At 37.5% G+C, this 24,142-nt stretch overlaps 1 protein-coding gene across 1 annotated transcript in view; it reads left to right on the plus strand.

Annotated features, from left to right (window-relative positions):
• Positions 1–4,069: 4,069 nt before the first annotated feature.
• STXBP3 (syntaxin binding protein 3) overlaps positions 4,070–24,142 on the plus strand; it is a 54,709-nt gene continuing 34,636 nt past the window's right edge. The window contains exons 1-6 of the mRNA XM_082614340.1: positions 4,070–4,213; positions 14,120–14,169; positions 14,792–14,873; positions 18,109–18,185; positions 20,801–20,879; positions 22,109–22,209. Coding sequence (XP_082470466.1) covers positions 4,165–4,213; positions 14,120–14,169; positions 14,792–14,873; positions 18,109–18,185; positions 20,801–20,879; positions 22,109–22,209 — 438 coding nt within the window. The 5' untranslated portion in view covers positions 4,070–4,164. The remainder of the gene's footprint in view (positions 4,214–14,119; positions 14,170–14,791; positions 14,874–18,108; positions 18,186–20,800; positions 20,880–22,108; positions 22,210–24,142) is intronic.

Below are 24,142 nucleotides of genomic sequence, written 5' to 3' on the forward strand. Positions count from 1 at the left end.
GCACTTGAAAAGGACATAGACGAAGACACAGATCCCGAAAAATGGAATTTGCTGTATCAGAGAGCACACACAGAGGAGGGCCAAGTTTTAGTTCACTTTTGTTCCTAAATACCAGCGTCTGAACAGGAGTCGGGCTAGGTGTATTGACATCAACTGGGGAACCCATTACTTAATATAGATTTCTGGGTACCACCCCTGGAGTTTCTAACCCAGCAGGTTTGGGACCAGGCCTGAGAATCTATATTTTTAACAAACCCACCAAGAGGTTCTGACATGCGGCCAGGTTTGGGCACCTTAAAAGGCTTGCCTTGGTCAGTTCTTCCTTGAAGCAACATTTCAGTGATGGGACGCTGAGATGTGTTAAAAGATAAACTGAGGCATATTAAAAATTTTAAGAGTTTATTTGAGCAGAAATTGATTCAAATTCAGCAGCACCAAAACAGAAATGGTTAGGAGCACTCCACTGACAGGTGCTGGGGGCGGGTGTTGGTGGTGGTGGGGCTTTTATTGAGAAGAGGCAGAGCAAAGCAAGGATATTATTTGATTAGCTCTAAAGCTATGGCCAATAGCTATAGAGCTATAGTGGTTGCCTTATTTGGGAAACCCTAGTTGGCTGTTTGTGATTGGTTGTCCTTAGATTTTGGTTTCCTAACCTCGAGACCCTTGCAGACTTAGGTTTTTGTTTGCTTACGAAAGTGGCTAAGGTCTGAGAACGACCTCAGTCTAATGGCCTCCTTGTTTAATTAACTTAACAGAAGATAGAGGGCTGTGGCATGTGAGGAAAGATTGGTGAGAAGATCTGGAGGGTTCAGAGTGGGTCCATGCCCTGTGAGGGCAACCATGAACTGAGGCAGCGTTCTGGGCTGTGGTTCAGAGCCCATGTGAGACTGCGTGCTGAGCCCGGTTGCTGGCGGGGTGTGCCCTCTGAAAAGAGTTGTGTCCATGGCTGACTGGAACAGCCAAAGAGCTGAGGGCAAAGGCCAAATGGAAGGCCAGGATCCCTGGTTCTAGGACACTAGAGGGCTGGGACCAGTACGCTCATACCCTATAAATACCAGAACACAGAAAATGAAATGGCTTGTCTACTTAGCTAGGCATCTTCAGAATTCCACAGAAGACAGTGTGGTCCCCACTGGGTGAACATAAAATCAAAACATGGACGTAGCACATACTACATGCTTCTAAGTGCTTTTCACATACTCATTTCGTTCTCATAAAAACCCTGTGAGCTAGATAATAATATTATTCCTTTATACATATAACAAAAATGAGACCCAGGAAGGTCAAGGAATTCATCCATGTTCTCACAGCTAACCAGTTGAAACACAAATTATCAGGGGGCCATTGATCAGACCTGCTAATCCATGATATTTTTATGGAAAATATTTCTCTGGGTTATCATGATTAAGTGATAAATTATTAGAGAAGAAGACCTGGGAATAGGATGGTGAGAGAGTGATCTGCCCTAACTCAAGAGCTTTTACATTCAGCCCTCGATCATTGTAGCTGTTTATCAGCTCTACAAATTATGCAAAGCAGATTTTTCATCTCTGACCAGCGTTGGTGGGTTTTACCTTCCATTCCGCTGTGTCGTGTTCAGGGAATTCAAATTCCTTGTTCAATCTGTTTAGGCAAACCAACTAAAGGAGACTAGAGAGACAGCTCAGGGAGGTTATGTGAAACTAGGGGAGCAAGTGAGGTTAGGCAATGTGGTACGATGGAAAGGGCAATGGTTTTGGAGCCATCTTGAGGTCTTACGTGATTTAACTTCTCTGAATCTGTTTTCACATCTGTAAAATGGCAATAAAGATTATCATCTTGTTGGGTTGTTGTGAAGTTTGAGATATTATACTCATATTCAACAAATAAATGCAATGACACTGGAGTGTTTCAAGTCACAGTACTAATTAGAGGCAAAGCCAGGGTTTGTGGACCCATGTCTATATGCTGCTAACACCCACATTTGCTCCACTATTTCACACTGCCACCTTGGAATCTGGCCTTCAGGGGCATGAGTCACAGCTATACCCCATGTGACCCAAGTCAAACTTCCAACCCAGAAGGGCCTTTCTATGTTATCCCATGGCACCTGGTCATTCTCCTCAAGGGTAGAGGATGCAGGCACTTCCACCCACATCACTCTTCTGTCTTGGTTTAACCCTCTAGGGCAAAGAGCTCCATTTTGGAAAGGTGAGTCTGTACTTTGTCTTTTTCTTATCCCTGGGGCCTCAACCCGGGTATACTAAGTAAAATCTGATTTAAAATTGAAAAGGGAGAGGAATGTAATGTGTGCATTTGTTTAAAATTCTGACCACCTAAGTGCATTCAAAATACGGTTGAAAGAGGCCAGAGCTCCAGCTTGGCCCATACAAGACTTGCATGGAAAAACCATTCATGCCATAGGTTTTGCTTGAACCCATTTTATGGCTGTTTTTATTCTCCATTCTCCTTCTCTCTCCTAAAAAGCTAAAAAGCAAAAATTGCCAGTTATCCCACAGACTGCCCTATTGCTTTCTGTGTAGCTCAAGCCTGATTTCTCGTTCCCACCGCACCACTAGCTGTGCATCCTTGGCAAGTTACTTAACTTCACTAAGCCTTAGGTTCCTTGTCTGTAAGGGCTGCTTTGAGGATCAATGAGATAATCCACTTAGCGTGGTGCCTGGCATATAGTAAGCCCTCAGTAAATGTTAGCCATTGTTATTACTAGTAGTGACTAACCATTTGCATTTCCCTATGTGACCGACTTGAACCAGTGGTTCTTTGCAAATGGGTGTGGGAAAGTCTACTTTCCACGAGTATACGATGGTTATGTTACAGTTGGGGGGGGGGCGGTTCTCAGCAACTAAACTCTTTTAATTCATGATTGACCTCTTGTTTTTTGTTTTTATCACACAGCTTGCGGCATCTTAGTTCCAGCACCAGGGATTGAACCCACCCCCTCAGCAGTGACAGCGGGGAGTCCTAACCACTGGACCGCCCGGGAATTCCCCTATGATTGCTTTGATTTCAAGTCTCAAAATAACCATCTCAGGTGGGCTTCTCTGGTGGCGCAGTGGTTAAGAATCCGCCTGCCAATGCAGGGCACACGGGTTCGAGCCCTGGTCCGCGAAGATCCCACATGCTGCGGAGCAGCTAAGCCCGTGGGCCACAACTACTCAGCCTGTGAGCCACAACTACTGAGCTCGTGTGCCACAACTACTGAAGCCCGCGTACCGCAGCAAGAGAAGCCACTGCAATGAGAAGCCCGCGCAACTCAGCGGAGACCCAGTGCAGCCAAAAATAAATAAAATTAAAAAAAAAAAACTTCTACCTATTAAAAAAAAAAAAAAAGAACCATCTCAGGAAATAGACCTCTGCTTAAACTTTCTAAGTCTGAGCTCCAATCACATCCTTTGTGAATCAGCAATAATTCCCTTCTTTTAAATCCTAAAGCATTGATAGCCCCTCCCACATGAATTTATGTGTGTTGAATAATTATTATTTTATTGGTTCATTTATGTATATTGTAACCATTAAGGCATTCGCTACTTCAACCAGTTTTTGACTACCTTCGGCATGCCAGGAATTGAGCTAATTAGATTTTAAATTCTCCATTAGTGGGTCTCCTTTCTTTGACTTTCCTGAAAGTCCTGCAGCGTTCTGGTCACAGTGGACAGCACCTCATAGTTCTACACAATGATTATGTCCTTGAAAAATGAATAAAATAAACTTTTTGGAGGCTAAATTTTCTATTCGGTAGCTGACTGAGTGAAGAGTCTATTACAAACCGCTTCGCAAAGTGAAGAACTCTTTTGTAAAGCGAAGGATCCCTTCCTTTTTCATGAATCGTATGCGTGAATTCGGGATTTCTTAAGATGGTATTAGCTCACAATCCGTCGGTACGCTTTCGCTTTCTGACGTCCCAGGACGTCGAAATTCGGTTGACAGCCTCCCACTAGAGGGCGCGCAACTGCCCACGGAGAGTCCACCCGCACTGCGCAGCCTCAGTCCAGGAGTGGGCGGGAATCCCCTTACGGACGCCCGTGACGTCACCGGAGGGCGCGGCCCGTGCGTGTGGGCGGGGCCTTCCCCTCAGCGACTGGTGGGGCCCGGCGAACCGCCTTTAACAGCTGAAGTGGGTTGCGAGTGGGAGGCGGCGGCTGGTCCTCAGCGGTGTTTGGGAAGATGGCGCCTCCGGTGACGGACCGGGGGCTGAAGAGCATCGTGTGGCAGAGTGAGTGCGGTGGGGCAGGGGCTGAGAGAGGGAAGGCCAGGAGGCCGCGGCGCCGGGCCCTGCTTTCCTGCCCCAGACCAGCAGTCTCTTGGGGAGCCGCCACGGGCACTCGTTGCTTTGGCTCCCACGTCCATGTTAGCACTTCTTCCTGCTTTCCTTCCCAGCCCTCGTTCTGGCAGCACCAACGATGGGCGGGGTGCGGGAGGACGCGGCCTTCACGCAGGCGTCCGGCGCCCTCTGCGCTGGGCTCGGCCGGGCCCTGGACCCGAAACCCCGCCCTGCGTGAGCGGCCCCGGGCCCGGCTTTTCCGCCCGCGGCCCCTGCGCGGTTCCTCGCTTGCGCTGCCTCCGGGGCCCCACCAGTCGGCGATATCTCTCCACCCGAGACAGTCTGAGCGCTGTGTTTCTCTATCCCGCCCCTCCCCTTCTCCCCACGCTTGAGTTTTCCAAGACTGCTTACTCTGCTTATTCGTCTTAGTATCAGCGAGAGTTTTACTAACCGTACTTTACAATGCTTGTCCTTTAAAAAAACAAAAAGAAAACCTCACTGTTAAACAGACCCTTCTTCCCTTCTAGAAGAACCCACTTTCTAAAGAATTCTTGAGAAGGGACCATCGGAATGATTAAATCTCGGGGCAGATCTGCACCTTCACCTCCTCCTTTCCACTCTCGGAGCCACTCCCTTCTGCTAGGACTGTATTATAATACTTATTGGTTACTGATATTCTGCCATTGTGCTGTATCATCTACGACTTTCATAAATATCACTCCACACCTAGGTCTGCCCCCTTAGAGAAGGAATGAAACCGCCAAACAGGAAGAACCATCACTGTTGGCATTGCTGGGCTCAAAGTAATTATGGTCTAGTAGTGGAAAGGGGTAACATCTAATTAGTATTTCTGGCTCCAGCTTGTTGAGCAAGGAACAGAAATAGTGACTGAGTTAACAAAATTATGGGAGTCACAGAGCTCCTGTGTAAAATTAAAACTCCAAATCGGTAACTGGCATACTGCTTAACATACTAAAAACAAGGGTTATAAATAGAAGGGGGAAAAAAAGTTATGAAAATATTTTTTTAATTGGATAATTATAAGGTTAGCATTTTGTTTTTCAGAATTTACATGGGTCCCTTTTAAGGTTTGGTAATGTTTTAAAATCACAGTGGCATTTAAATACATTTATATGAAAATGGATAATGAATTGTGTTGTATAATTTCCAAGATGGTCCTTAACATCAGCATTTATCAGAAAAAAAAGGTTAATGATAGTAACCTCGGTATTGATAGCATGGAAACTAGGCAAGAGGGAGCGTTTACAGGTAACAAAATTTCCGTCTTGGGCTGTTAACTTGAGGTAGCACCGGGATACCTACATGGAGCGTAAGGTAAAGAAGAGGGGACACTGAATGGAAGGAAGTGTTATACAGATTAAAAAAAATAGTTCTTCGAATTTTTGTGGAAATAGAAACATAACTAAAAGATAAGATGATATTCATTCAACCCTTAGTTTAATTAAAGTAGAGAGAGAAAGAGAAGTGGGAGCCTCTGAGTTCTGTTAGCAAAAGGTGAGAAAGTCTGAAAGAAATGATGGAGGAATCTCCTCAGGGAGAATCATATATTTGGGAAAAGGTTTTGCTAGGTTGAAGGTAGTATAGTTAGGTCAGGTTAGAAAGATAAATAACGTAACCTTCAATTTACCTGTAAAGTAGGGAGAAGGGAATTAATATTTTTTGAACATAACTCTGTGCCAGGCACTATTCTTTACAAATATCAAAACTACAAGAGTTATTATCTCTTTAACAGATGTTAAAGCTGATACACCTGTTATCTATCATAGCCTCATAATTCTTAATAGACAAAAAGTCAAAAACAACCCAAATGTCCATGGACTGGTGAATGGATAAATAACATGTGGTTATGTCCATACAATGGGATAATATTGGGCAATAAAAAAGAAGGAAGTACTGAAACATGCTACAGTATTGATGATCCTTGGAAACATTGTGCTAAATGAAAAGAAGCCAGTTGAAAAGAACCACATATTGTATGACTCCATTCATATTAAATGTCCAGAATAGGCAAATCTATAGAGATTAGTAGAAAATAGATTCGTGGTTTTTTTTTTTTTTTTAACTTATTTTATTTTTGGCTGCGTTGTGTCTTCATTGCTGTGTGTGGGCTTTCTCTAGTTGCAGTGAGCGGGGGTAGTCTTGGTTGCCATGGGAGGGCTTCTTGTTGCAGTGGCTCCTCTTGTTGCGGAACACGGGCTCTAGGCGCACGGGCTTCAGTAGTTGTGCGTGGGCTCAGTAGTTGTGACACACAGGTCTAGTTGCTCCGCAGCATGTGGGATCTTCACGGACCAGGGCTCAAACCCGTGTCCCCTGCATTGGCATGCGGATTCTTAACCACTGCACCACCAGGGAAGCCCTCTTCTAGAGCTTTAAATTCCAAACAGGCCCTGGCAGAATGCAATGGATAATAATGCTTGTGAAAAGTAAACAGTGGGGAAAAGAAAACAGTAGATCAGTTTTGTAATTTTCCCCCATTATTCAATAAATATTATTGAATTCCTATGGAAATACAGCAATAGAAGGCAGACAAGTTCCCAGCCTTCATGAATCTTGCATTCAAGTGGGGAATAATAGAAAATAAGTATGTAAACAAAGAATAAACATGATTATTTCAGTCTGTGATATCTATATATAGAAAGGGACTGTTCTAGGTAGGTGGACCAGGAAAAGTTTCTCTGAGTAGGTGACATTTGAGCTGAGGCCTAAAACATGAGAAGGAATCAGCCTTTAGGGACCACATTAAAACCCCTTTTAAAAATTTAATATTTGAATGCAAAGGGATACATTTATTTACAAAACTAATTCCCATACTTAAAATCAGTAAAAGTTTCTAGTGCTTGGTATTGCTCATTTGCCACTTTTTGCTACGGGGGGGAATGGTCATAAAAATATCACTGATAAAAGATTTTAAATAAAAATTGATGAACTTTATTTGAAAAACACACAGCAAAACAATAGTAATTAAATCGACCATAAAGCAAGTTGAAGCCACCTATGACATTTTTTTCCTTATTCAGTATAGCCTATTTTCTTTCTTGTCTATAAACAATAGTCTAATGTCTAATTCACCTTGTATATTTTAGAGGAAATGTTAGAGAAAATGAACCTAGTAAAATTACAAATAAAAGTAATCAATGTATTTATCTGAGCTAATTCTTTGCACATTAAATCATAAGCTTTTTGGGGTTTTTTCACATTTTTCTTCTAGTCCTTATATAGCTTCAGATATATTTTTTATTATTTGTCATTTTGTGACTTGCTTTTTTTAAACAGTTAACATTAACATAACTTTTCCCTCCTCCTTCGAAATCTTTGTAATTAATAATTTTAATCATTCTTAAATACCTTGATGTGGCAAAAAATTTTGATAACAGAAAAGATTGTAAAATAAAATTAATCTTCATCCCTACCCAGACCCCAGACTCCTTTTCCAGAGACAGCCACTCAGGTTTCTTATAAATTCCTTGAGAACTTATTTATGCCAATATAGGCATGTATAAAATATATTTTTTTGTTTTTTGTTTTAATCAATTATCTTTGTTTTATGTCTTTTTTCATTCTGGTCACTTCTTTAAGTTTATCTTGTTGAGCAAAATTCTCTTCTTTTACTTTTTGGATATTTGCAGAGTCATGTATTCTTTTAAATCAGTATTTATTGACTACCCTGTGCCGCCCACTATTCTAGGTGCATACACTCCTTGACCTCCTGGAGTTTACAATTCAGTGGGAGGAGACAGGTACATAGGTGCTAAGTGCTATATTAGCAGCATGAAGAAGTTTCATGGGAGAAGAGAAGAAAAAGGAATTATTTCCTCTCTGCGAGTGGATCAGGGGAGACTCCAAGTAGGAGGTAACAGTGAAAGGTAGTAGGATTTTACCAGACAGCGAAATCTGAGCCAAGACCCAAAGATGTGAAAGCATGTGATTGTTTATGGAAGAGGGAATAATTCCTTTTGTTTGAGTACAGAGTATTTGTTGCAAGAAATAGGGGGATGAAGACTGAAAGGTAGGTTGGAGCTAAATGTTCAGACATGCTGTAGCAGTGGTGAGCTACTAAAGCTGAAAGGTTTTTTTTCCTCGTTCTCAAACAGCAGTCATCAGCATTTTGGGGACTTACTAGAACAGTGCTGAAAGGAAGTCATTTTCTTGTTCCTAAAGTTTTCATTAAGTATAATGCTAGTGTAAAGTGCACTAATGCTAAATGTGCAGATGGATACATTAAAAAAAATTTTTTTTATTGGGGTATAGTTGATTTACAATACTGTGTTAGTTTCAGGCGTACAGCAAACTGAATCAGTTATACATATACGTATATACACTCTTTTTTTTTAGATTCTTTTCCCATATAGGACATTACAGAGTATTGAGTAGAGTTCCCTGTGCTATACAGTAGGTCCTTATTAGTTAGTTATTAGTCCTTATTTATTTTTGGCTGCATTGGATCTTTGTTGCTGCACACAGGCTTTCTCTAATTGTGGCGAGTAGGGGCTACTCTTTGTTGTGGTGCGCGGGCTTCTCATTGTGGTGGCTTCTCTTGTGGAGCACAGGCTCTAGGCGCGCAGGCTTCAGTAGTTGTGGCTCACGGGCTCTAGAGCACAGGCTCAGTAGTTGTGGCACACGGGCTTAGTTGCTCCACGGCATGTGGGATCTTCCCGGACCAGGGCTCGAACCCGTATCCCCTGCATTGGCAGGCAGATTCTTAACCACTGCGCCACCAGGGAAGTCCCAGATGGATAAATTTTTATTCATGTAACTACCACCTAGATTGAGGTATGGAATGTTTCCAAGCACCCCGTAACTCTTCCAAGGCCAAATTCCACCCTTTACCCCAGAGTAACTACTGTTCTGACTTACATTGCCATCAAGCAATTTTATAGCGGTGGCTTTTTACCTTTACACCCTTATGTTTAAGAGAGGAACACTTCAGGCTGTTTGTTGGTTTTCTTTAAAATATTTATTTATTTGACCGTGCCGGGTCTTGGTTGCGGCACTCAGGGTCTTTGTTGCCACACGCGGGATCTTTTTTAGTTGCGGCATGTGGGATCTAGTTCCCTGACCAGGGATGGAACCCAGGCCCCCTGCATTGGGAGCATGGATTCTTAACCACTGGACCACAAGGGAAGTCCCCCTTCAGACTTCTAATTGTAAAGTATTTGCTTGAAGAATAAATATAGAATTTACTAAATTTCTACCTAGAAATAATTGCTTTAATATTTGCCTTTGTATATATTTAGGTGGTCTTATACTAGTCCTCAGTTTTCATGTTGTTCATATTGTTTCATAAATTTTTTTTAAACATTTTTTTGATGTGGACCATCTTTTTTAAAGTCTTTATTGAATTTGTTACAGTATTGCTTCTGTTTTATGTTTTTTGTTTTTTTGGCATGAGGCATGTGGGATCTTAGCTCCCCAACCAGGGATCGAACCCGCACCCCCTGCATTGGAAGGCAAAGTTTTAACCACTGGATCACCAGGGAAGTCCCATTTCATAAAATTTTTAAACAATAAACCTTGAAAGCCCTAAGTGGTCTTTCCCATGAACGGGTCAATCTGTTTTTTGTTTTTTGTTTTTAATTTATTTATTTTTATTTTTGGCTGAGTTGGGTGTTCGTTGCTGTGCGCAGGCTTTCTCTAGTTGTGGCGAGTGGAGGCTACTCTTCGTTGCGGTGCTCAGGCTTCTTATTGCGGTGTCTTCTCTTGTTGCGGAGCATGGGCTCTAGGCGTGCGGGCTTCAGTAGTTGTGGCTCGTGTGGGGTCTAGAGTGCAGGCTCAGTAGTTGGGGCACACGGTCTTAGTTGCTCCGTGGCATGTGGGATCTTCCCGGACCAGGGCTCAAACATGTGTCCCCTGCATTGGCAAGTGGATTCTTAACCACTGCACTACCAGGGAAGCGCAGGTCAGTCTGTTTTTATTCAACTAGTAATGAGTATTACTTTTACCTCTGCCCCAGGCCCCTGGGATTACCTTTATAAAGATTCTTACCTGTTCATTTCCTGTTTTCCAGACAAATCAGTTTTTCTTGCATATTTATCAGGTTTATTAGTTTCTCTGTGATTAAAGATAGTTGTACAAGTATACCTTGGCATTGCTGATGCTATACACTACTTTGTTAGTTCTCCTTTTATTTTTCCTTTCAGTGTTTTCACATCCTCTTTGGTGTTACAGTTTTAAATACATTTCCTTTTATATATAGGAGAAACAGAAGGAGCAAAGATAGAGTAATTGGTATTAATAGGTCATTAATTGGGTACCATCTGGACTGGTGGAAGATTAATTTAGAGCTTAGTTGGAGGCCAGTTGATGGAGGATGTTGAATAGTAAGAGTCTAGATTTTATTCTGTAGGTAACAGTGAGCATTTGAGAGAATTTTGAGGTGGGTATTGATATAACAGGGCTGTTCTTCAGGAAGATGACTCTGACAACAGTGTGAAAAATGGATTGGAAAAGGTAAAGGGGTTGGAGGTAGAAAGCAGGAAATCCAAACAGGAGATTATTGCAGTAGTTCAGTGAGAGATGATGAGAATCAAGGCAATGCTGGTGACAGCGGCAGTCATCAGAAAAAACAATCAGTACAGCCTAATGATTAGAAAATGGAGGAAAGAGGAAATAGCTGAAGACTATGACTAAGAAGATGACAATAAAACTCATAGGAATGGAGAAGTCTAGAGCAGTTTTTAGGGCATTTAATCTCAATTTGTGTCACATAGGTGCTTAAACCTGTATTGTGTAATGGAAAGAAGTCCAAGGAGAGATGAGGATTTGTGGAAAATAGAAGGATTCCTGGGGGTTAGGGGGAAATAGGGAGAAGTTGGTCAAAGTACAAACTTCCAGTTAGAAGATGAGTAAGTTCTGGGGATCTAATGCACAGCATTGTGATTATAGATAACAGTACTGTACTACATAATTGCAAGTTGCTAAGAGAGTAGATCTTAAATGTTCTCACCCCAAAAAAGAAATGGTAATTATGTGAGGTGATGGAGGTGTAAACTAACACTACAGAGGTAATTATATTGCAGTATATGTGTATCAGATCAACACATTGTATACCTTAAAGTTACAAAATGTTATATGTTAATTAGATCTCAATAAAGTTGGGGGGAAAATTAAAGGACAGATCTGTTAGAGGATACTTTGATGATGAGTATGGTCTCTGAGGAAGAGTATAGAGCAAGCAGAGCAAAAGTAAGAGAATTGAATCTTGGGATGTATCCATATTTAGGGTACAAGAGAAATGGATTATAAGGTTAAATAATTCTCATTAATAATTAGAGGAAATACCTTTTTAGTTCTGTCATATTAGTTGATGTGATTTCCTTTGACTCCTCCAAACACATTTTACCTGTAACCACATCACTTTTCATGGATGCCTCTAAGCTCTGTCCACAAAACTAGTTATCTCTTTATCATTTTTGAGATGCTAACACTGACTGGCTTGGTATCCTCAGATTCTAAGGTATCCTCAGATTCTAGTTAGAAATAACGGCAAGCCACATATGTTACTTAAAGTTTTCTGATAGCCAAATCAAAAAAAAAGGTAAAAAGAAACATGAAATTAATTTTTAAAATATATTTTGTTTAACTTGATTTATCCAAAATGTTATCATTGAAACATGTAATCAACATACAAAATGATACTTTAAATTTCTTTTTGTACTAAGTCTTTGAAATCTGGTGTGTATTTTATACTTGCAGGACATCCCAGTTCGGGCTAACCACATTTCAAGTGCTCAGTAGCCGCATGTGACTAGTTTCTGCCATATATGACAGTGCAGTTTCTAAGGTGGTAAAGACTGGAATGAGTTCAGCTAGGGAGCTGTTCAGTCTGCTCCATCATAAATTCCATGAGCATTCATTTCTTAAGAGAAAGACATAAATTTGGCAAAAATTAGCAAAATGTCTTTGATTTTCAGCTTGTTTTAGGTATACAGGAATAAAGCAAGCTTAGAAAGGGAAGTACCATAATGTTTCAGTGCCTCAGTGCTACTTGAGAAAATCCTTCCTCTTTGCCTGTAGAATACCAGAATCCACTGCTTTAGGCTTAAATTATGGTTACTTCAGGCTTTTGCCATAAATCTTATATAACATCATAATCTTGCCAGCAAACATATATAAGCCTCTTAATATATCTTAACACTTCCACACTTTCTCAATCACAATAAAACCTTACAGATCACAATTCTTATGATGAGTATCAGTAACCCTTATTAAATACACCCTCTGCTTGGACATGTCATTTTTTAACATGGTGCCAAAAACTTGTTGGTAAATTTCCAAAAGCATTAACTTAAATATAAATTAAGAAATAGAAAAGTTTAAATGAATTATATAAGTATCTCATTATCAGGAATTAATGGGGCTTCCCTGGTGGTGCAGTGGTTAAGAATCCGCCCGCCAGTGCAGGGGACATAGGTTCGAGCCCTGGTCCAGGAAGATCCCACAGGCTGCAGAGCAACTAAGCCCATGCATCACAACTACTGAGCCCGTGCTCCACAACAAGAAGCCAACGCAATGAGAAGCCCATGCACTGCAACGAAGAGTAACCCCAGCTCGCCGCAACTAGAGAAAGCCCACATGCAGCAACAAAGACCCAACACAGCCAAAAATAAAAGTAAACAAAATAAATAAAATTTAAAAAAAGAATTAATGAAAAACAAGAGTTACTGTAATTTACATTTAATTGTATTTTATGTGTCCACATTACTACAGTTTTCAAAATTAACTGAGAATTAATAAAACATTAAATGTGGGAAATTTTTATCTTACAAAGTAGAATAACAGGTATTTGTGTGAATTGCCTCTGTGTATTTTATTTAGTAATTTAAAATATATGTTTAGATTAATTTTGAAAATCATTGCAAGGAACGCATTAATAAATATTTACTGATTATAAATAAATTCTGAATATTTGTATCCTAATGCTGTGACACATTTTTGAAAATTGTAGTAAATCAGGAAGAAACTTACTTATCTAGTTTTGATTGTCAGATGTAATTTAGCAATGGGCCAGTTAGGGCTATTCTTGTGGGTTTTTTGTTTTTGTTTTGTCCAGGCCATGGTGGCATGTGGGATCTTAGTTCCCCAGCCAGGGATCGAACCTTGCCCCCTACAGTGGAAGTGCAGAGTCTTAACCACTGGACCACCAGGGAAGTCCCAGTTTCTTGTTTTCATCTTGTTTACTTAGGATTTAAGTAAATAGGAAAAACCAAGTCAGATAATACTTTCAGAAATATATTCCAGATATGTCTATATAATTAAATATGTTAGACTTTTAAAATTTTATTTATTTATTTATTTATTTTTGGCTGCATTGGGTCTTTGCTGCTGCGCTCAGGCTTTTCTCTATTTGCGTCGAGTGGGGGCTACTCTTCATTGTGGTGCGCAAGTTTCTCACTGTGGTGGCTTCACTTGTTAAGGAGCACGAGCTTTAGGTGCACTGGCTTCAGTAGTTGCGGCTCATGGGCTCTAGAGCGCAGGCTGAGTAGTTGTGGCGCACGGGCTTAGTTGCTCCACGGCATGTGGGATCTTCCCAGACCAGGGCTCGAACCCGTGTCCCCTGCTATTGGCAGGTGGATTCTTAGCCACTGCGCCACCAGGGAAGTCCCTAGCCTTTTTAATAATATTTTTATTCTCAAAGATTAAAAATATATTACAGTTTAAATGTACCATATAGGTTATGTATTAAAGAGAACTGGATTTTTACTTCGAGTTTAACAAGTGAATGTGCTTTTTATGTAGCTGAGCAATTCCAGTTGATATTTCCCCAGCCATCTTGGACCTTTTGAGTAATTATTCTGACTGTTGATTAAAATTCCTAAATAGTTCTCTTTTTCTTTGCAGAGATAAAAGCAACAGTGTTTGATGACTGCAAGAAAGAAGGCGAATGGAAGGTAGAATTTGCATACTCACATAGAATTTGCATGAAGCTAGAAGCCTTTATTGAGGACTTTTATATATTTTACTTATTATACTTCTATAAAAGTATAGGGTCTAGAACCATACTGCTTGTGTTCACATCCTAGCTTTACCTCCTATTAGCTGTGGCTTCTTGAACAAATTACTTGACATCTCTGTGCCTCTGTTTCCTTATCGATAAAATGGGGATGGAAGTACCTCAGGGTAGTTGTAAATATTAAATGAATTAATCCGTGTAAAATGCTTAAAACGGTGCCTAGAACAATTATTATTCTACAAGTGGCATTTTATAATTTTAAGAAAATTTGATGTTAAACATAACATACATTTAAAATGAACAAGTTCTCTGCTTCAAAATGAAAATATTTCGATTTGCTTACTTACGTATAATATCATATGTCCATATATTGAGGAAATAAATTTCTAGGTCATGCAAGTTAAATGAATTGAGATAATTTTGCCCACTGTCCTAATATTTTAATTTTATGTTATAAAAAGTTTATAAGTTTGAGTAGGTTTAATGCATTAAATTCTGTCTTTTGTGAATTCTTGGCAGTCAAATGCTGATAGTATTTCTTAATTTATATTCATTTTAAGATAATGCTTCTAGATGAATTTACCACTAAGCTTTTGGCATCGTGTTGCAAAATGACAGATCTTCTAGCAGAGGGTATAACTGGTAAGTGTTACAAATACTCATCATGAAAAACTTTTTTTATTATGATTGGGAGAGTTTGAAGTATTAATAAATTTTAGTAATTGTGTTTCTCAGGGGGTTATGGTTTTTTTTTTAGTAATTCTAGCCATAATAATTACACTGGACATTCTTTTCTTTGTGAATCTTCAGAATAACCTCTGTAAGGCAGAGTTTTTTCCCTCAGCTGAGACATATAATTAAGCACCCCTAACCAAGACTAAGTTGCCTTATTGAGTTTGTTCTTCAAATTTTTTACTCTTATGTATTTATTACAGTTTTGTATGCTGATGCACTAGGTTTACCTTAGTATTTTGATTAATGTTTGTGGTTTTCATGTATTGTTTTTAAATGAATAGTAAGATTTATGTCATAAAGTCAACTTTTGTACATATTTACAAGTGTATAAGTTTCTCTTTATTACCTAGAAGAGACTATTAATTGTAAATTTAAATCAGCTTTAGTGTGGGATTATGGAAAAAAAATCACACTACCACAGTTGTTATCTTCCACTGGGCAGGATTGTGTTAATGAGATTTTAATTTCTCTTACATTTTGGGGAGAATACCAGTATCTTGTAACATTCATAATCATATCATCATCTATATAACTCATCATCCTTTAACTCATCTATTTAAATTTGCCTTCATAACAGCCCTTTAAAGACAGATATTAATACCCCGATTTGTAAAGTGAAAACTGGGACTCAAAGTCAAATATAATTCTTTTATATTTTGGATTCTAGTATAGTATCTGTATCCTCTGTCACTCCTAACTTGTGAGGTTCAAAAGTACACCCAGTATTCAAGAAAGCGTGAGCATTGTGTAGAATGAGAGGATTACCTAAAAAATTTAGCAATGTTTACTTTTTGATATTTATTAATAAAATAATCTTTTATTGTTGATTACATATTCAGTTTGTGGTCTTTATGACCTTCAGTAGAAAATTAAGCTCTAAACTAGAAATTAGAAGATTAAAGCCTTGAATTTTCTACTAACTAGATAGGTGTAATACTGATAAAGCCACTTAAGTTTTTTTACATTCCCAGAGGTCTCTCTGATGTGCAGTTAGAGAACCATTTGATAATATGTGTACAGCACTATGAAGCTACAGAACCCTTTTGCACTGTAAGGAGGTTTTATTGAATTTTTATAGACCATTGTTTCTTACTGTGTGTTCAGTGTTGATTGATATTGTTCAAGGAAAGGACTCTGTGGCCACGTTAGTTTGGGAAACAGCATTAAACAAAGCTAACCAGGTTTCTTTAGGACTTTTTGGAGTTTTTTATATGCTAGCAGATAATGTGGATCCCCTGCAAATAGGTATAGCATTCAGTTTTCTAAACTTATTTGACCACAGAAGCCTTTTTTGGGAAGTGTTATATAGGACTGTATATCCTGGAGCATATTGCTGTGGATTGTTCTCAATATCCTCCAGTCACCTAGATTTGCTCTGATTTAATCATAATCATATCTACTAACTTGAACATGTCACATTTTTTTGAGTTCCACATCAGCTCACCTGCACTGGCCGTTCAGTGATCAGACTTTCTGTCTGCATTCAGGTCATTTGTGAAAATATTCAGTGTGTCTTGGAACTTTTAAAAAACATGAGAAAAAAATACACCTGTGATGCTACCTCAGTGTCTCCACTAAAGTCAAGTAAAAACCTTTAAAAAAATAGACTGGGAATTAGATAATTCCTTTGTCACTATTATAGGAATAATCATAAAAACCTTTCCTTTTTTATTGTTTAATAGATATCCACTTTGCAGTGAATTGAAGAAGTGGCACTTTCTGCTATTGATAACCAGACATTTCAGAATCTTTTCAAAGTCTGTGTTCTAAATCATATTACAACATTTTAACATGTACGTTACTCACCAAACATAATACATAGTATGTACAGCATAAGATGACTGTAAGACACTTTATTTTGGTCACTAAGCAATAAAAGTAAATTAATACAGATTTAGCCATAATCTTTTAAAGGTAAAATTACAATTGTTGGGAGTGGAGATAAAATTAACTATTTCCTCGGAAATCTTATTTGATATCCTCTCTAACAGAAGCTATGATAAACCTATACTATACTAGTATAAATTTAGGGATGAGAAAATGAATCATCGTATTTAAAAGAGAAGTCCAACAGTAGCCTTCCTTGCATGTCAGATTAATGTTTTAAATTCTTTCTAGGCCCTTTGCCAGCGTGAATCTTGAAAGATGGTTCTCTTGATTTGTAGAATGATACTTTAAGTTAGTATTGTTTTAATATAGCCTTCATAGTTAATTTGACAATTTAGGGCTTACTAGTTTTAAATTCACTTTGTTTTGTATTAGTTGTTTATAAAGTTCTTAATTTCAATAATAAAAATATAATTGATTAAATTATGGTGATATTTCATTGTTGAAAAAATGATTTATATTAATGTGTGGTTTTAAAAGAAAAAGAGTTAATTGGCAATTTATTTAAAGAATGTTATAGCAGTTAAAAACTTAGACTCTGGAGTTGGACAGATGTGAGTTGGAATCCTGTCTCTTCTTTCTTACTGTGTAACTTGGATAAATTTCTTAACTTTTTTAAGCCTCAGTTACCTCATTTGTAAAATACATAAAGGATTATTATGAGGTTTAACAGATAATTCATGCTTAGCCTAATTTCTGATATTATATTTTCTATTATTATAGTAGAGTATTTTTTAAAAGAAATACTTTTTTTTTTTTTTTTTTGCCATACGCGATCCTCTCACTGTTGTGGCCTCTCCCATTGCGGAGCACAGGCTCAGGACGCGCAGGCCCAGCGGCCATGACTCACGGGCCCAGCCGCTCCACGGCATGTGGGATCTTCCCGGACCGGGGCATCAGCAGGCGGACTCTCAACCACTGCGCCACCAGGGAAGCCCAAAGAAATACATATTTTAATTTTAAATGCATTTTCTTGGTTTCTTCATGGCATGTTGATTGCTTATGCTGGTAGACCTAACTATCAAATAGCTGCTTTATCTTTTTTTCTCATGATGAGCACTTAGCCCAGAGTTTAGGGAAGACACATTTTCAGGACTTTTTAATTTTTCAAATGAAGACAAAGAAAATGTTAAGCCCAGGATATACAATTGTGTTTGTATATTATTATAAATAAAGAAGTACAGTGAATTTCATTTAAAACTTGTTTCAAGTGTATAAATATTTGGTTATATAAAATGACTTTTTTTTTGGTTAGTTGTGGAGAATATTTATAAGAATCGAGAACCTGTCAGACAAATGAAGGCTCTTTATTTTATCTCTCCAACATCAAAGGTGAGTGTTTTGAATCTTTAAAAATTATGTTCTTCAAAATTTTCACCATTGACATGATTTTCTCTTAGAAAATTCAAAGTAATAAAATGTCCTTTATTAGATGCTTAGGAGAGTCTCCCTGTGTTAGAAGATTGTTTCATTTGCATTCTTCTCAATGAGAATATTTAAGTGAAAGAATTCCTTTCTCCCCATCTATTAAAGCAGAATTTAATTATATAAAATGATAGAGTTTCTTTCAATAATTTGTACCCATGCAGTTTCTATTCAACCATAATTTTTAGGAGGATGGAAATGTATGTAAAAGAAATGGTCTTGGATTAATCTTTCATTTATCTTAGTGACTTCCCTATAGTATACATATATGTATGGGTGTACACACATATATGTATGTATATATGCATATATGTATGTATATATGTTTTTTTATGGGAAAGGAATTTCTTTATAATCTAACCATGATTTAATTCATACTTAAAGCCAAAACTTTAGAGCCATATAGAGTATCAAATTCCTTTATTCTGTATAGTATCTGAGAATGCATTTTCCAACACATCCTTTGGCTTATTCTTAGAATAAGAATGCTAATTTGGCAATTCCAATTTCATTTCTTCTAACTCTAGCAGAGCAGACAGTAGGGAAAAACCCAGATATTTACTATATGGTCTCTATATATTGGCTGCTGGTGGATTTTAATGACGTTTTATATCTTATCTGTAATATAATTTTATAAGATAAAATTCATGATCAGAAAAAATGAAAGAAGCACCATTTTCACCGACTAAATTGGCAGAGGGATTAAAAAAAAGTGTGTATGTGTAGACATTTATTTATTTATCTATGTATCCTATTCTAGCTGTCAATACCCATTATCAATGGTTAATGGAGTAGAAACTACTATATACTGCTAGTGGGTGTATAGATTAATACAGCCTTTTTGGAAAATAATTTGCCATATCAAGAACCTTGAAACGTTCTGAATCTTGGAGTTTATTGTAAAAAAAAAAATCAAATAAATTGTCAAACTAAATTTCAAAAGCAGTAAAGATATCCAGATAAATTCTTAGCATAACAAATACTGGTATGAAAGACCATGTGGCCATTGAAAATGAGGTTTCTAGAAAATTTTAATGATCTATATAAATGTTCATTTTTAATGTTAGTGACAAAAGCAGGATACAAAATTATGTATTCAGTAAAGAATCAAAGGATTCAAAGAAAATGATACCTGAATGTGACTCCTTTATCTACCATAACCAACTCCAGTTTCTCTTCCTGTCCTGAATCCATTACCTCTTGGGTTCTATAGGCCTCTGGGTGTATGTGAGGCCCTGGGCTCCTTGGGTACTTGTAGAGAAACTTGATGTGAGATTTCCTTCTTCACGGGCTGGGTGAGCACGTGGAGACCAGCATCAGAGAGTTCCCAAGCAAGGGTCATAAAATGACAGATTTCAGGAAGAGTTTGTGTATAAGAGATCTGTGAACCCTAGGGGAAAGGTCAGTTGGGTGGATTTTTGCTTTTATACCTACAGCCCTCAGGAGGAGAAACTTCTTTGCTTTCCTCTTCGCCTTCCTCTTCTTATGGTACTGCCTCTATTTAGGATACTCCAACAACTAAACCTAAGCTTCAAGTGAGCTGACAAAGAGAAGCAACCACACATCTAAGTAGGTCAGGTGGCCAGAGAGAGACGGTTTAATAAGAATAAAAAAAAAGGGCACATCTAGCAACATATAGGGGCTTGGAGGGAAGAATGATAACCAGAACAGAAAAATAGTACACTTAAGAAGAGTCTGGTATAGCACATAAACTTTCCGAAGCTCAGAAGTTTATTTTCTCAGTTAAATAGTTAATTGAAGAGGATAATCACTATGGAAATTTGAATTAATAGTCTAAAAGATAAAAATGGAGTATCTCAAAGCAAAAAAACAATCACTGAAATCATGAGGGGAAGGATAAGAGACTTGCGGGATAGATTCATGAGCTCTAACAGAAATATACTAGTTCTGGGAGTTGCAGGAGGAGAAAAAGGAACAGATGGATGAGACAGAATTAAATTGTTTGTTCTTCATTTTTGCTTTCAGGCTACTGTATCTTTAAAACTACCAGCATAGAGGCAAATACTATTAGACTATACTACCTGCGCTCCCTCCTCTTCGCAGTCTACCAACCTTTGGCTTTTTCATTCTAATCCCCCTTGACAATTTTAGCTCCTAGCTCACTGTCAGTCTGTTCAGCAGTTCTCCAGTCATAGTCTGGATGGTTTCATTTTCCCTGTAGATAATGCTTTCAGTACGTTCATTGACTTCTCAATTCCTTGATTTGTTATCTTCCAGTGGTCTTTGTCTTTTATGTTGCTTCAGCTTCTCAGTCACTTGACCATTCCTAGAGCTCCTCGTCACCAAAACAGCACTCTGTTCATACATTTTACCTTACTGCTTACTATGCTTCTAGCTATAACTGGCTAGACAACATAGCATCTTAAAAAATCAGTTTATAAATTAATCTTTTGACAGTTAAGGTTTTACTTTATCATCAAAATAATCTTAGTTATTTCAAAAGCTAGCATATTTAAATTAGTATTTGATAAAATGCATATTAACATCTAACCTTTTTTAAGTCTGTAGACTGTTTTTTACGTGATTTCGGCAGTAAATCGGAGAACAAATACAAAGCAGCATATATCTACTTCACTGACTGTAAGTAGCTTTGTAAAAGTTATTGCTTCATTACTTCAAATCCTGTTAATTATGAAGTATTTCTTATAATGCTATTTTAGTACTAGTGACTATTTATTGTTTGTTCTAATTAGGTTAGAAAGAATCTAAAAATATAAGATTATTTCTATGCTAATTCATGGTAAGGTGATAGAAAATTAAATCATTCCAAACTAGTTTCAAAAGATAGTCATTTTTGCTGGTATACAGGGGTGAGGGGGTTGATGGAGAGGGCTATCCCTCAAATTCTGTGCCAATAACAGGAAGAATTCTTCTTTAAATAAAAGTTTCAACTGGGGATTTGATTATATAATAAAAAAATAAGACCCTTTGGGAGATACACTGAAGAAACTGCCATCTGTTTGCTTATATTAAGGGAGAAAACCTATCACATTTCTTTTTCTATGCTGTACATTCAAATAAAAAGCAGCTTTCATATTATTTTTCCTGTAAATTTTAATCTCATACCTAGTAGTAGCTTGTATTTTTTAAAAGCCCATATCATAAGCATTTGTCATTTAAGTAACCTTATTATACAGAAATTCATGTTTATGGAATTGATAAAATTTAATGAGTATTAAGCCTCTTTAAATTTAAGGAATTTTGAGGGTAAAGAACAACATGTTAAAAGACAGCAGAAGCCAGTGGTTGATACTCTAACCTAGTTTTAGTGAAACTATATAAGCAGTTAGGTAAAAGGGGGGAAAAGACAGGTTCTAAGGTCCAGAACTTACTAGTTTAGAGGCTTAGAATTTCCTGACACTAGAGGATATCCTGTAATTCAAGGAAAAATTAAAAATTTGTGTGGTGTGGCTGCACTTAGTGGCAGATTTAGAAAAGTAGTATAAATTCCTAAAAGTTCTGAAAGTCCTATGAAAGTTTATTAAGTCCTTAGTTTGGACTTGATTTTCCTTCCTAACAATTTTAGTTTGCTGTGTTAGCAGCTCTCTAAGGAAATATATCTTAGGTTACGGTGGATATGAATGGGGAAAGTGGAATTTCTATTACAGCCCTCATTACTAGAATGCATCTGTTCTATAAAGTGAAAAACAGTATTTACATATTATCTCTGTCCTCATAGTAAATTACTTTGTGAAAGTCAGTAATTATATATAAAAAATAAATATTCTTGGATGTTGGAATGATTTACTCAAAAGAAGGAAAATTTAGATGCAGCTATATACTTTGATTTTTTCTTTTTTCCCTCTCAGTTTGCCCTGATAGTCTCTTTAACAAAATTAAGGCTTCTTGCTCCAAGACAATAAGAAGATGTAAAGAAATAAATATTTCCTTCATTCCACTTGAATCTCAGGTACTTTCTATTTTTATTTTTTTAATTTAATTTTTATTAAAAAAAATTTTTTTTTGAGCAGAGAAAGGTTTGTTACAAGGGTCAAGCAAGGAGAATGGGCAGCTTGTGCTCAGGAGACCCAAATGCCTTTTATTTTTAAGTTTAGTTTATAATGGATTTTAAAATTCAGTTTTATGAACTTATTTGTTAATAAGGTTTATCCTAAAGATGTTTTATATATTATGTATTTGGTGAAGTTTGAACAATCCACAAATAAACATTTCCTCTGATGAAGGGAGGAACATGAGTACTAAATTGGAATATAACATTAATAATAAAAGTGGACTTAAATTTCACATCTCCCGCTAAGTCCTGTGTGTGTAAAGGTTTACAGCCCTATCAGATTATGAAACCAAAAGATTTTTAGCATAATGTTTTGTTAAATGACTCCAAAGAGATAAATACTTTTATCTTCTGTAACCATTTGTGATATTAAAACAAAGTTCTTCAGTAAACTTTTTATATAATGTTATATAAACTATTATTTATTTTAATTTATAAAATGAAGGATTTTTGTAGATTTGTTTTGCCTTTGGAATAGTTAATGAGCCTTCAATTAATAATTGCAGACACATAGTACTTTCTCTGTGTCACTTTCCTAAATGCCTCACATAAATGTATGCATGTAATCTTCACAATAGCCCTATGAATAGATGATAATTCTATCTACATTTTAAAGATGGGAAAATCAAAGAGGTTAAGTAACTTGCCGTAATCACACAGCTAGTGCATTGTTTAGCTCTGTTCTCTGTGTTTGGATTCCAACATTTCATAGAATTGAAATAGTTTACTGTTGTTTGGAACTCTAAGGTCAATATTTTAAGAAATAGAATGGTCCTGGATGATGAGTTTTTCTTTTAAGCTGTTGCTGGGTTTTTGGGGGCGGTTCTTGGTTTGTTTTTTTTTAATATTATTTATTTATTTGGCTGCATCGGGTCTTGGTTGCAGCACGTGGGATCTTCGTTGAGGCACACATGATCTTTCTTTGCAGTGCCCGGGCTTCTCTCTAGTTGTGGCATGTGGGTTTTTCTCTCTCTAGTTGTGGCATGCGGGTTTTCTCTTCTCTAGTTGTGGCGTGTGGGCTTAGTTGCCCCGTGGCATGTGGGATCTTAGTTCCCCGACCAGGGATCAAACCTGCGTCCCCTGCATCAGAAGGCAGATTCTTTACAACTGGACCACCAGGGAAGTCCCTAAGCTGTTGCTGTTTTTGACAAAGAAAGACCATAATCAAGTTTGTAAAATTTTAAGATATCTGCTTAACATTAAACTGTTTTCCAAAGGTTACCTTTAGATTTATTCTTTTTAATATGATATGCAAGTTCAGTGTAGGGTGAAAATGGGCATCCTAAAATGATGTGGGATTAAACAGTGGTGTGATAAATATGACAAATGTGTCCAGAGCATCTTGCTGCACAGAAGATAAATATGGTTTTAGCCTCAGAATTCAGTAAATTTCAGTAATTGCTGTATTTGGAGGAGAGGTTTGTGTATATATCTGACTAATTTGATGGCTGATGGAAATAACTTGTCTTTGTGTGTATAGACAAATCTCATGAGACTCTTCTACTTACCAGTCTTTGCAAAATGTTGTGATTATTTAAGGTCCTATCTGTTGGCTATGTTTTTCCCCTAAGAAGTTTTTTCTTTTAATTTACTTCCTTGATAAATATCTTAAGGGAGTTTACTTAATAAATTTAACTGTTATGGGGAAATTACAGTGAAAATTGTAATTTTCTCAGTTTTGTATTGTGACCTTTTGTTTGTTTGCAAGTGAAGATATGAATGAAATACCGCTAACTGCTTTGAGCTGTAAGCAAAGGCCTGTGTGAGCATTTATCAAGAGCATGTGCAGTGGACATTGTCTTCTAGATGCAAAGAGTATGCTATGAAAAGA

The sequence above is a fragment of the Mesoplodon mirus genome, assembly GCF_964341445.2.
Source record: "Mesoplodon mirus genome assembly, chromosome: 3".
NCBI lineage: Eukaryota > Metazoa > Chordata > Mammalia > Artiodactyla > Ziphiidae > Mesoplodon > Mesoplodon mirus.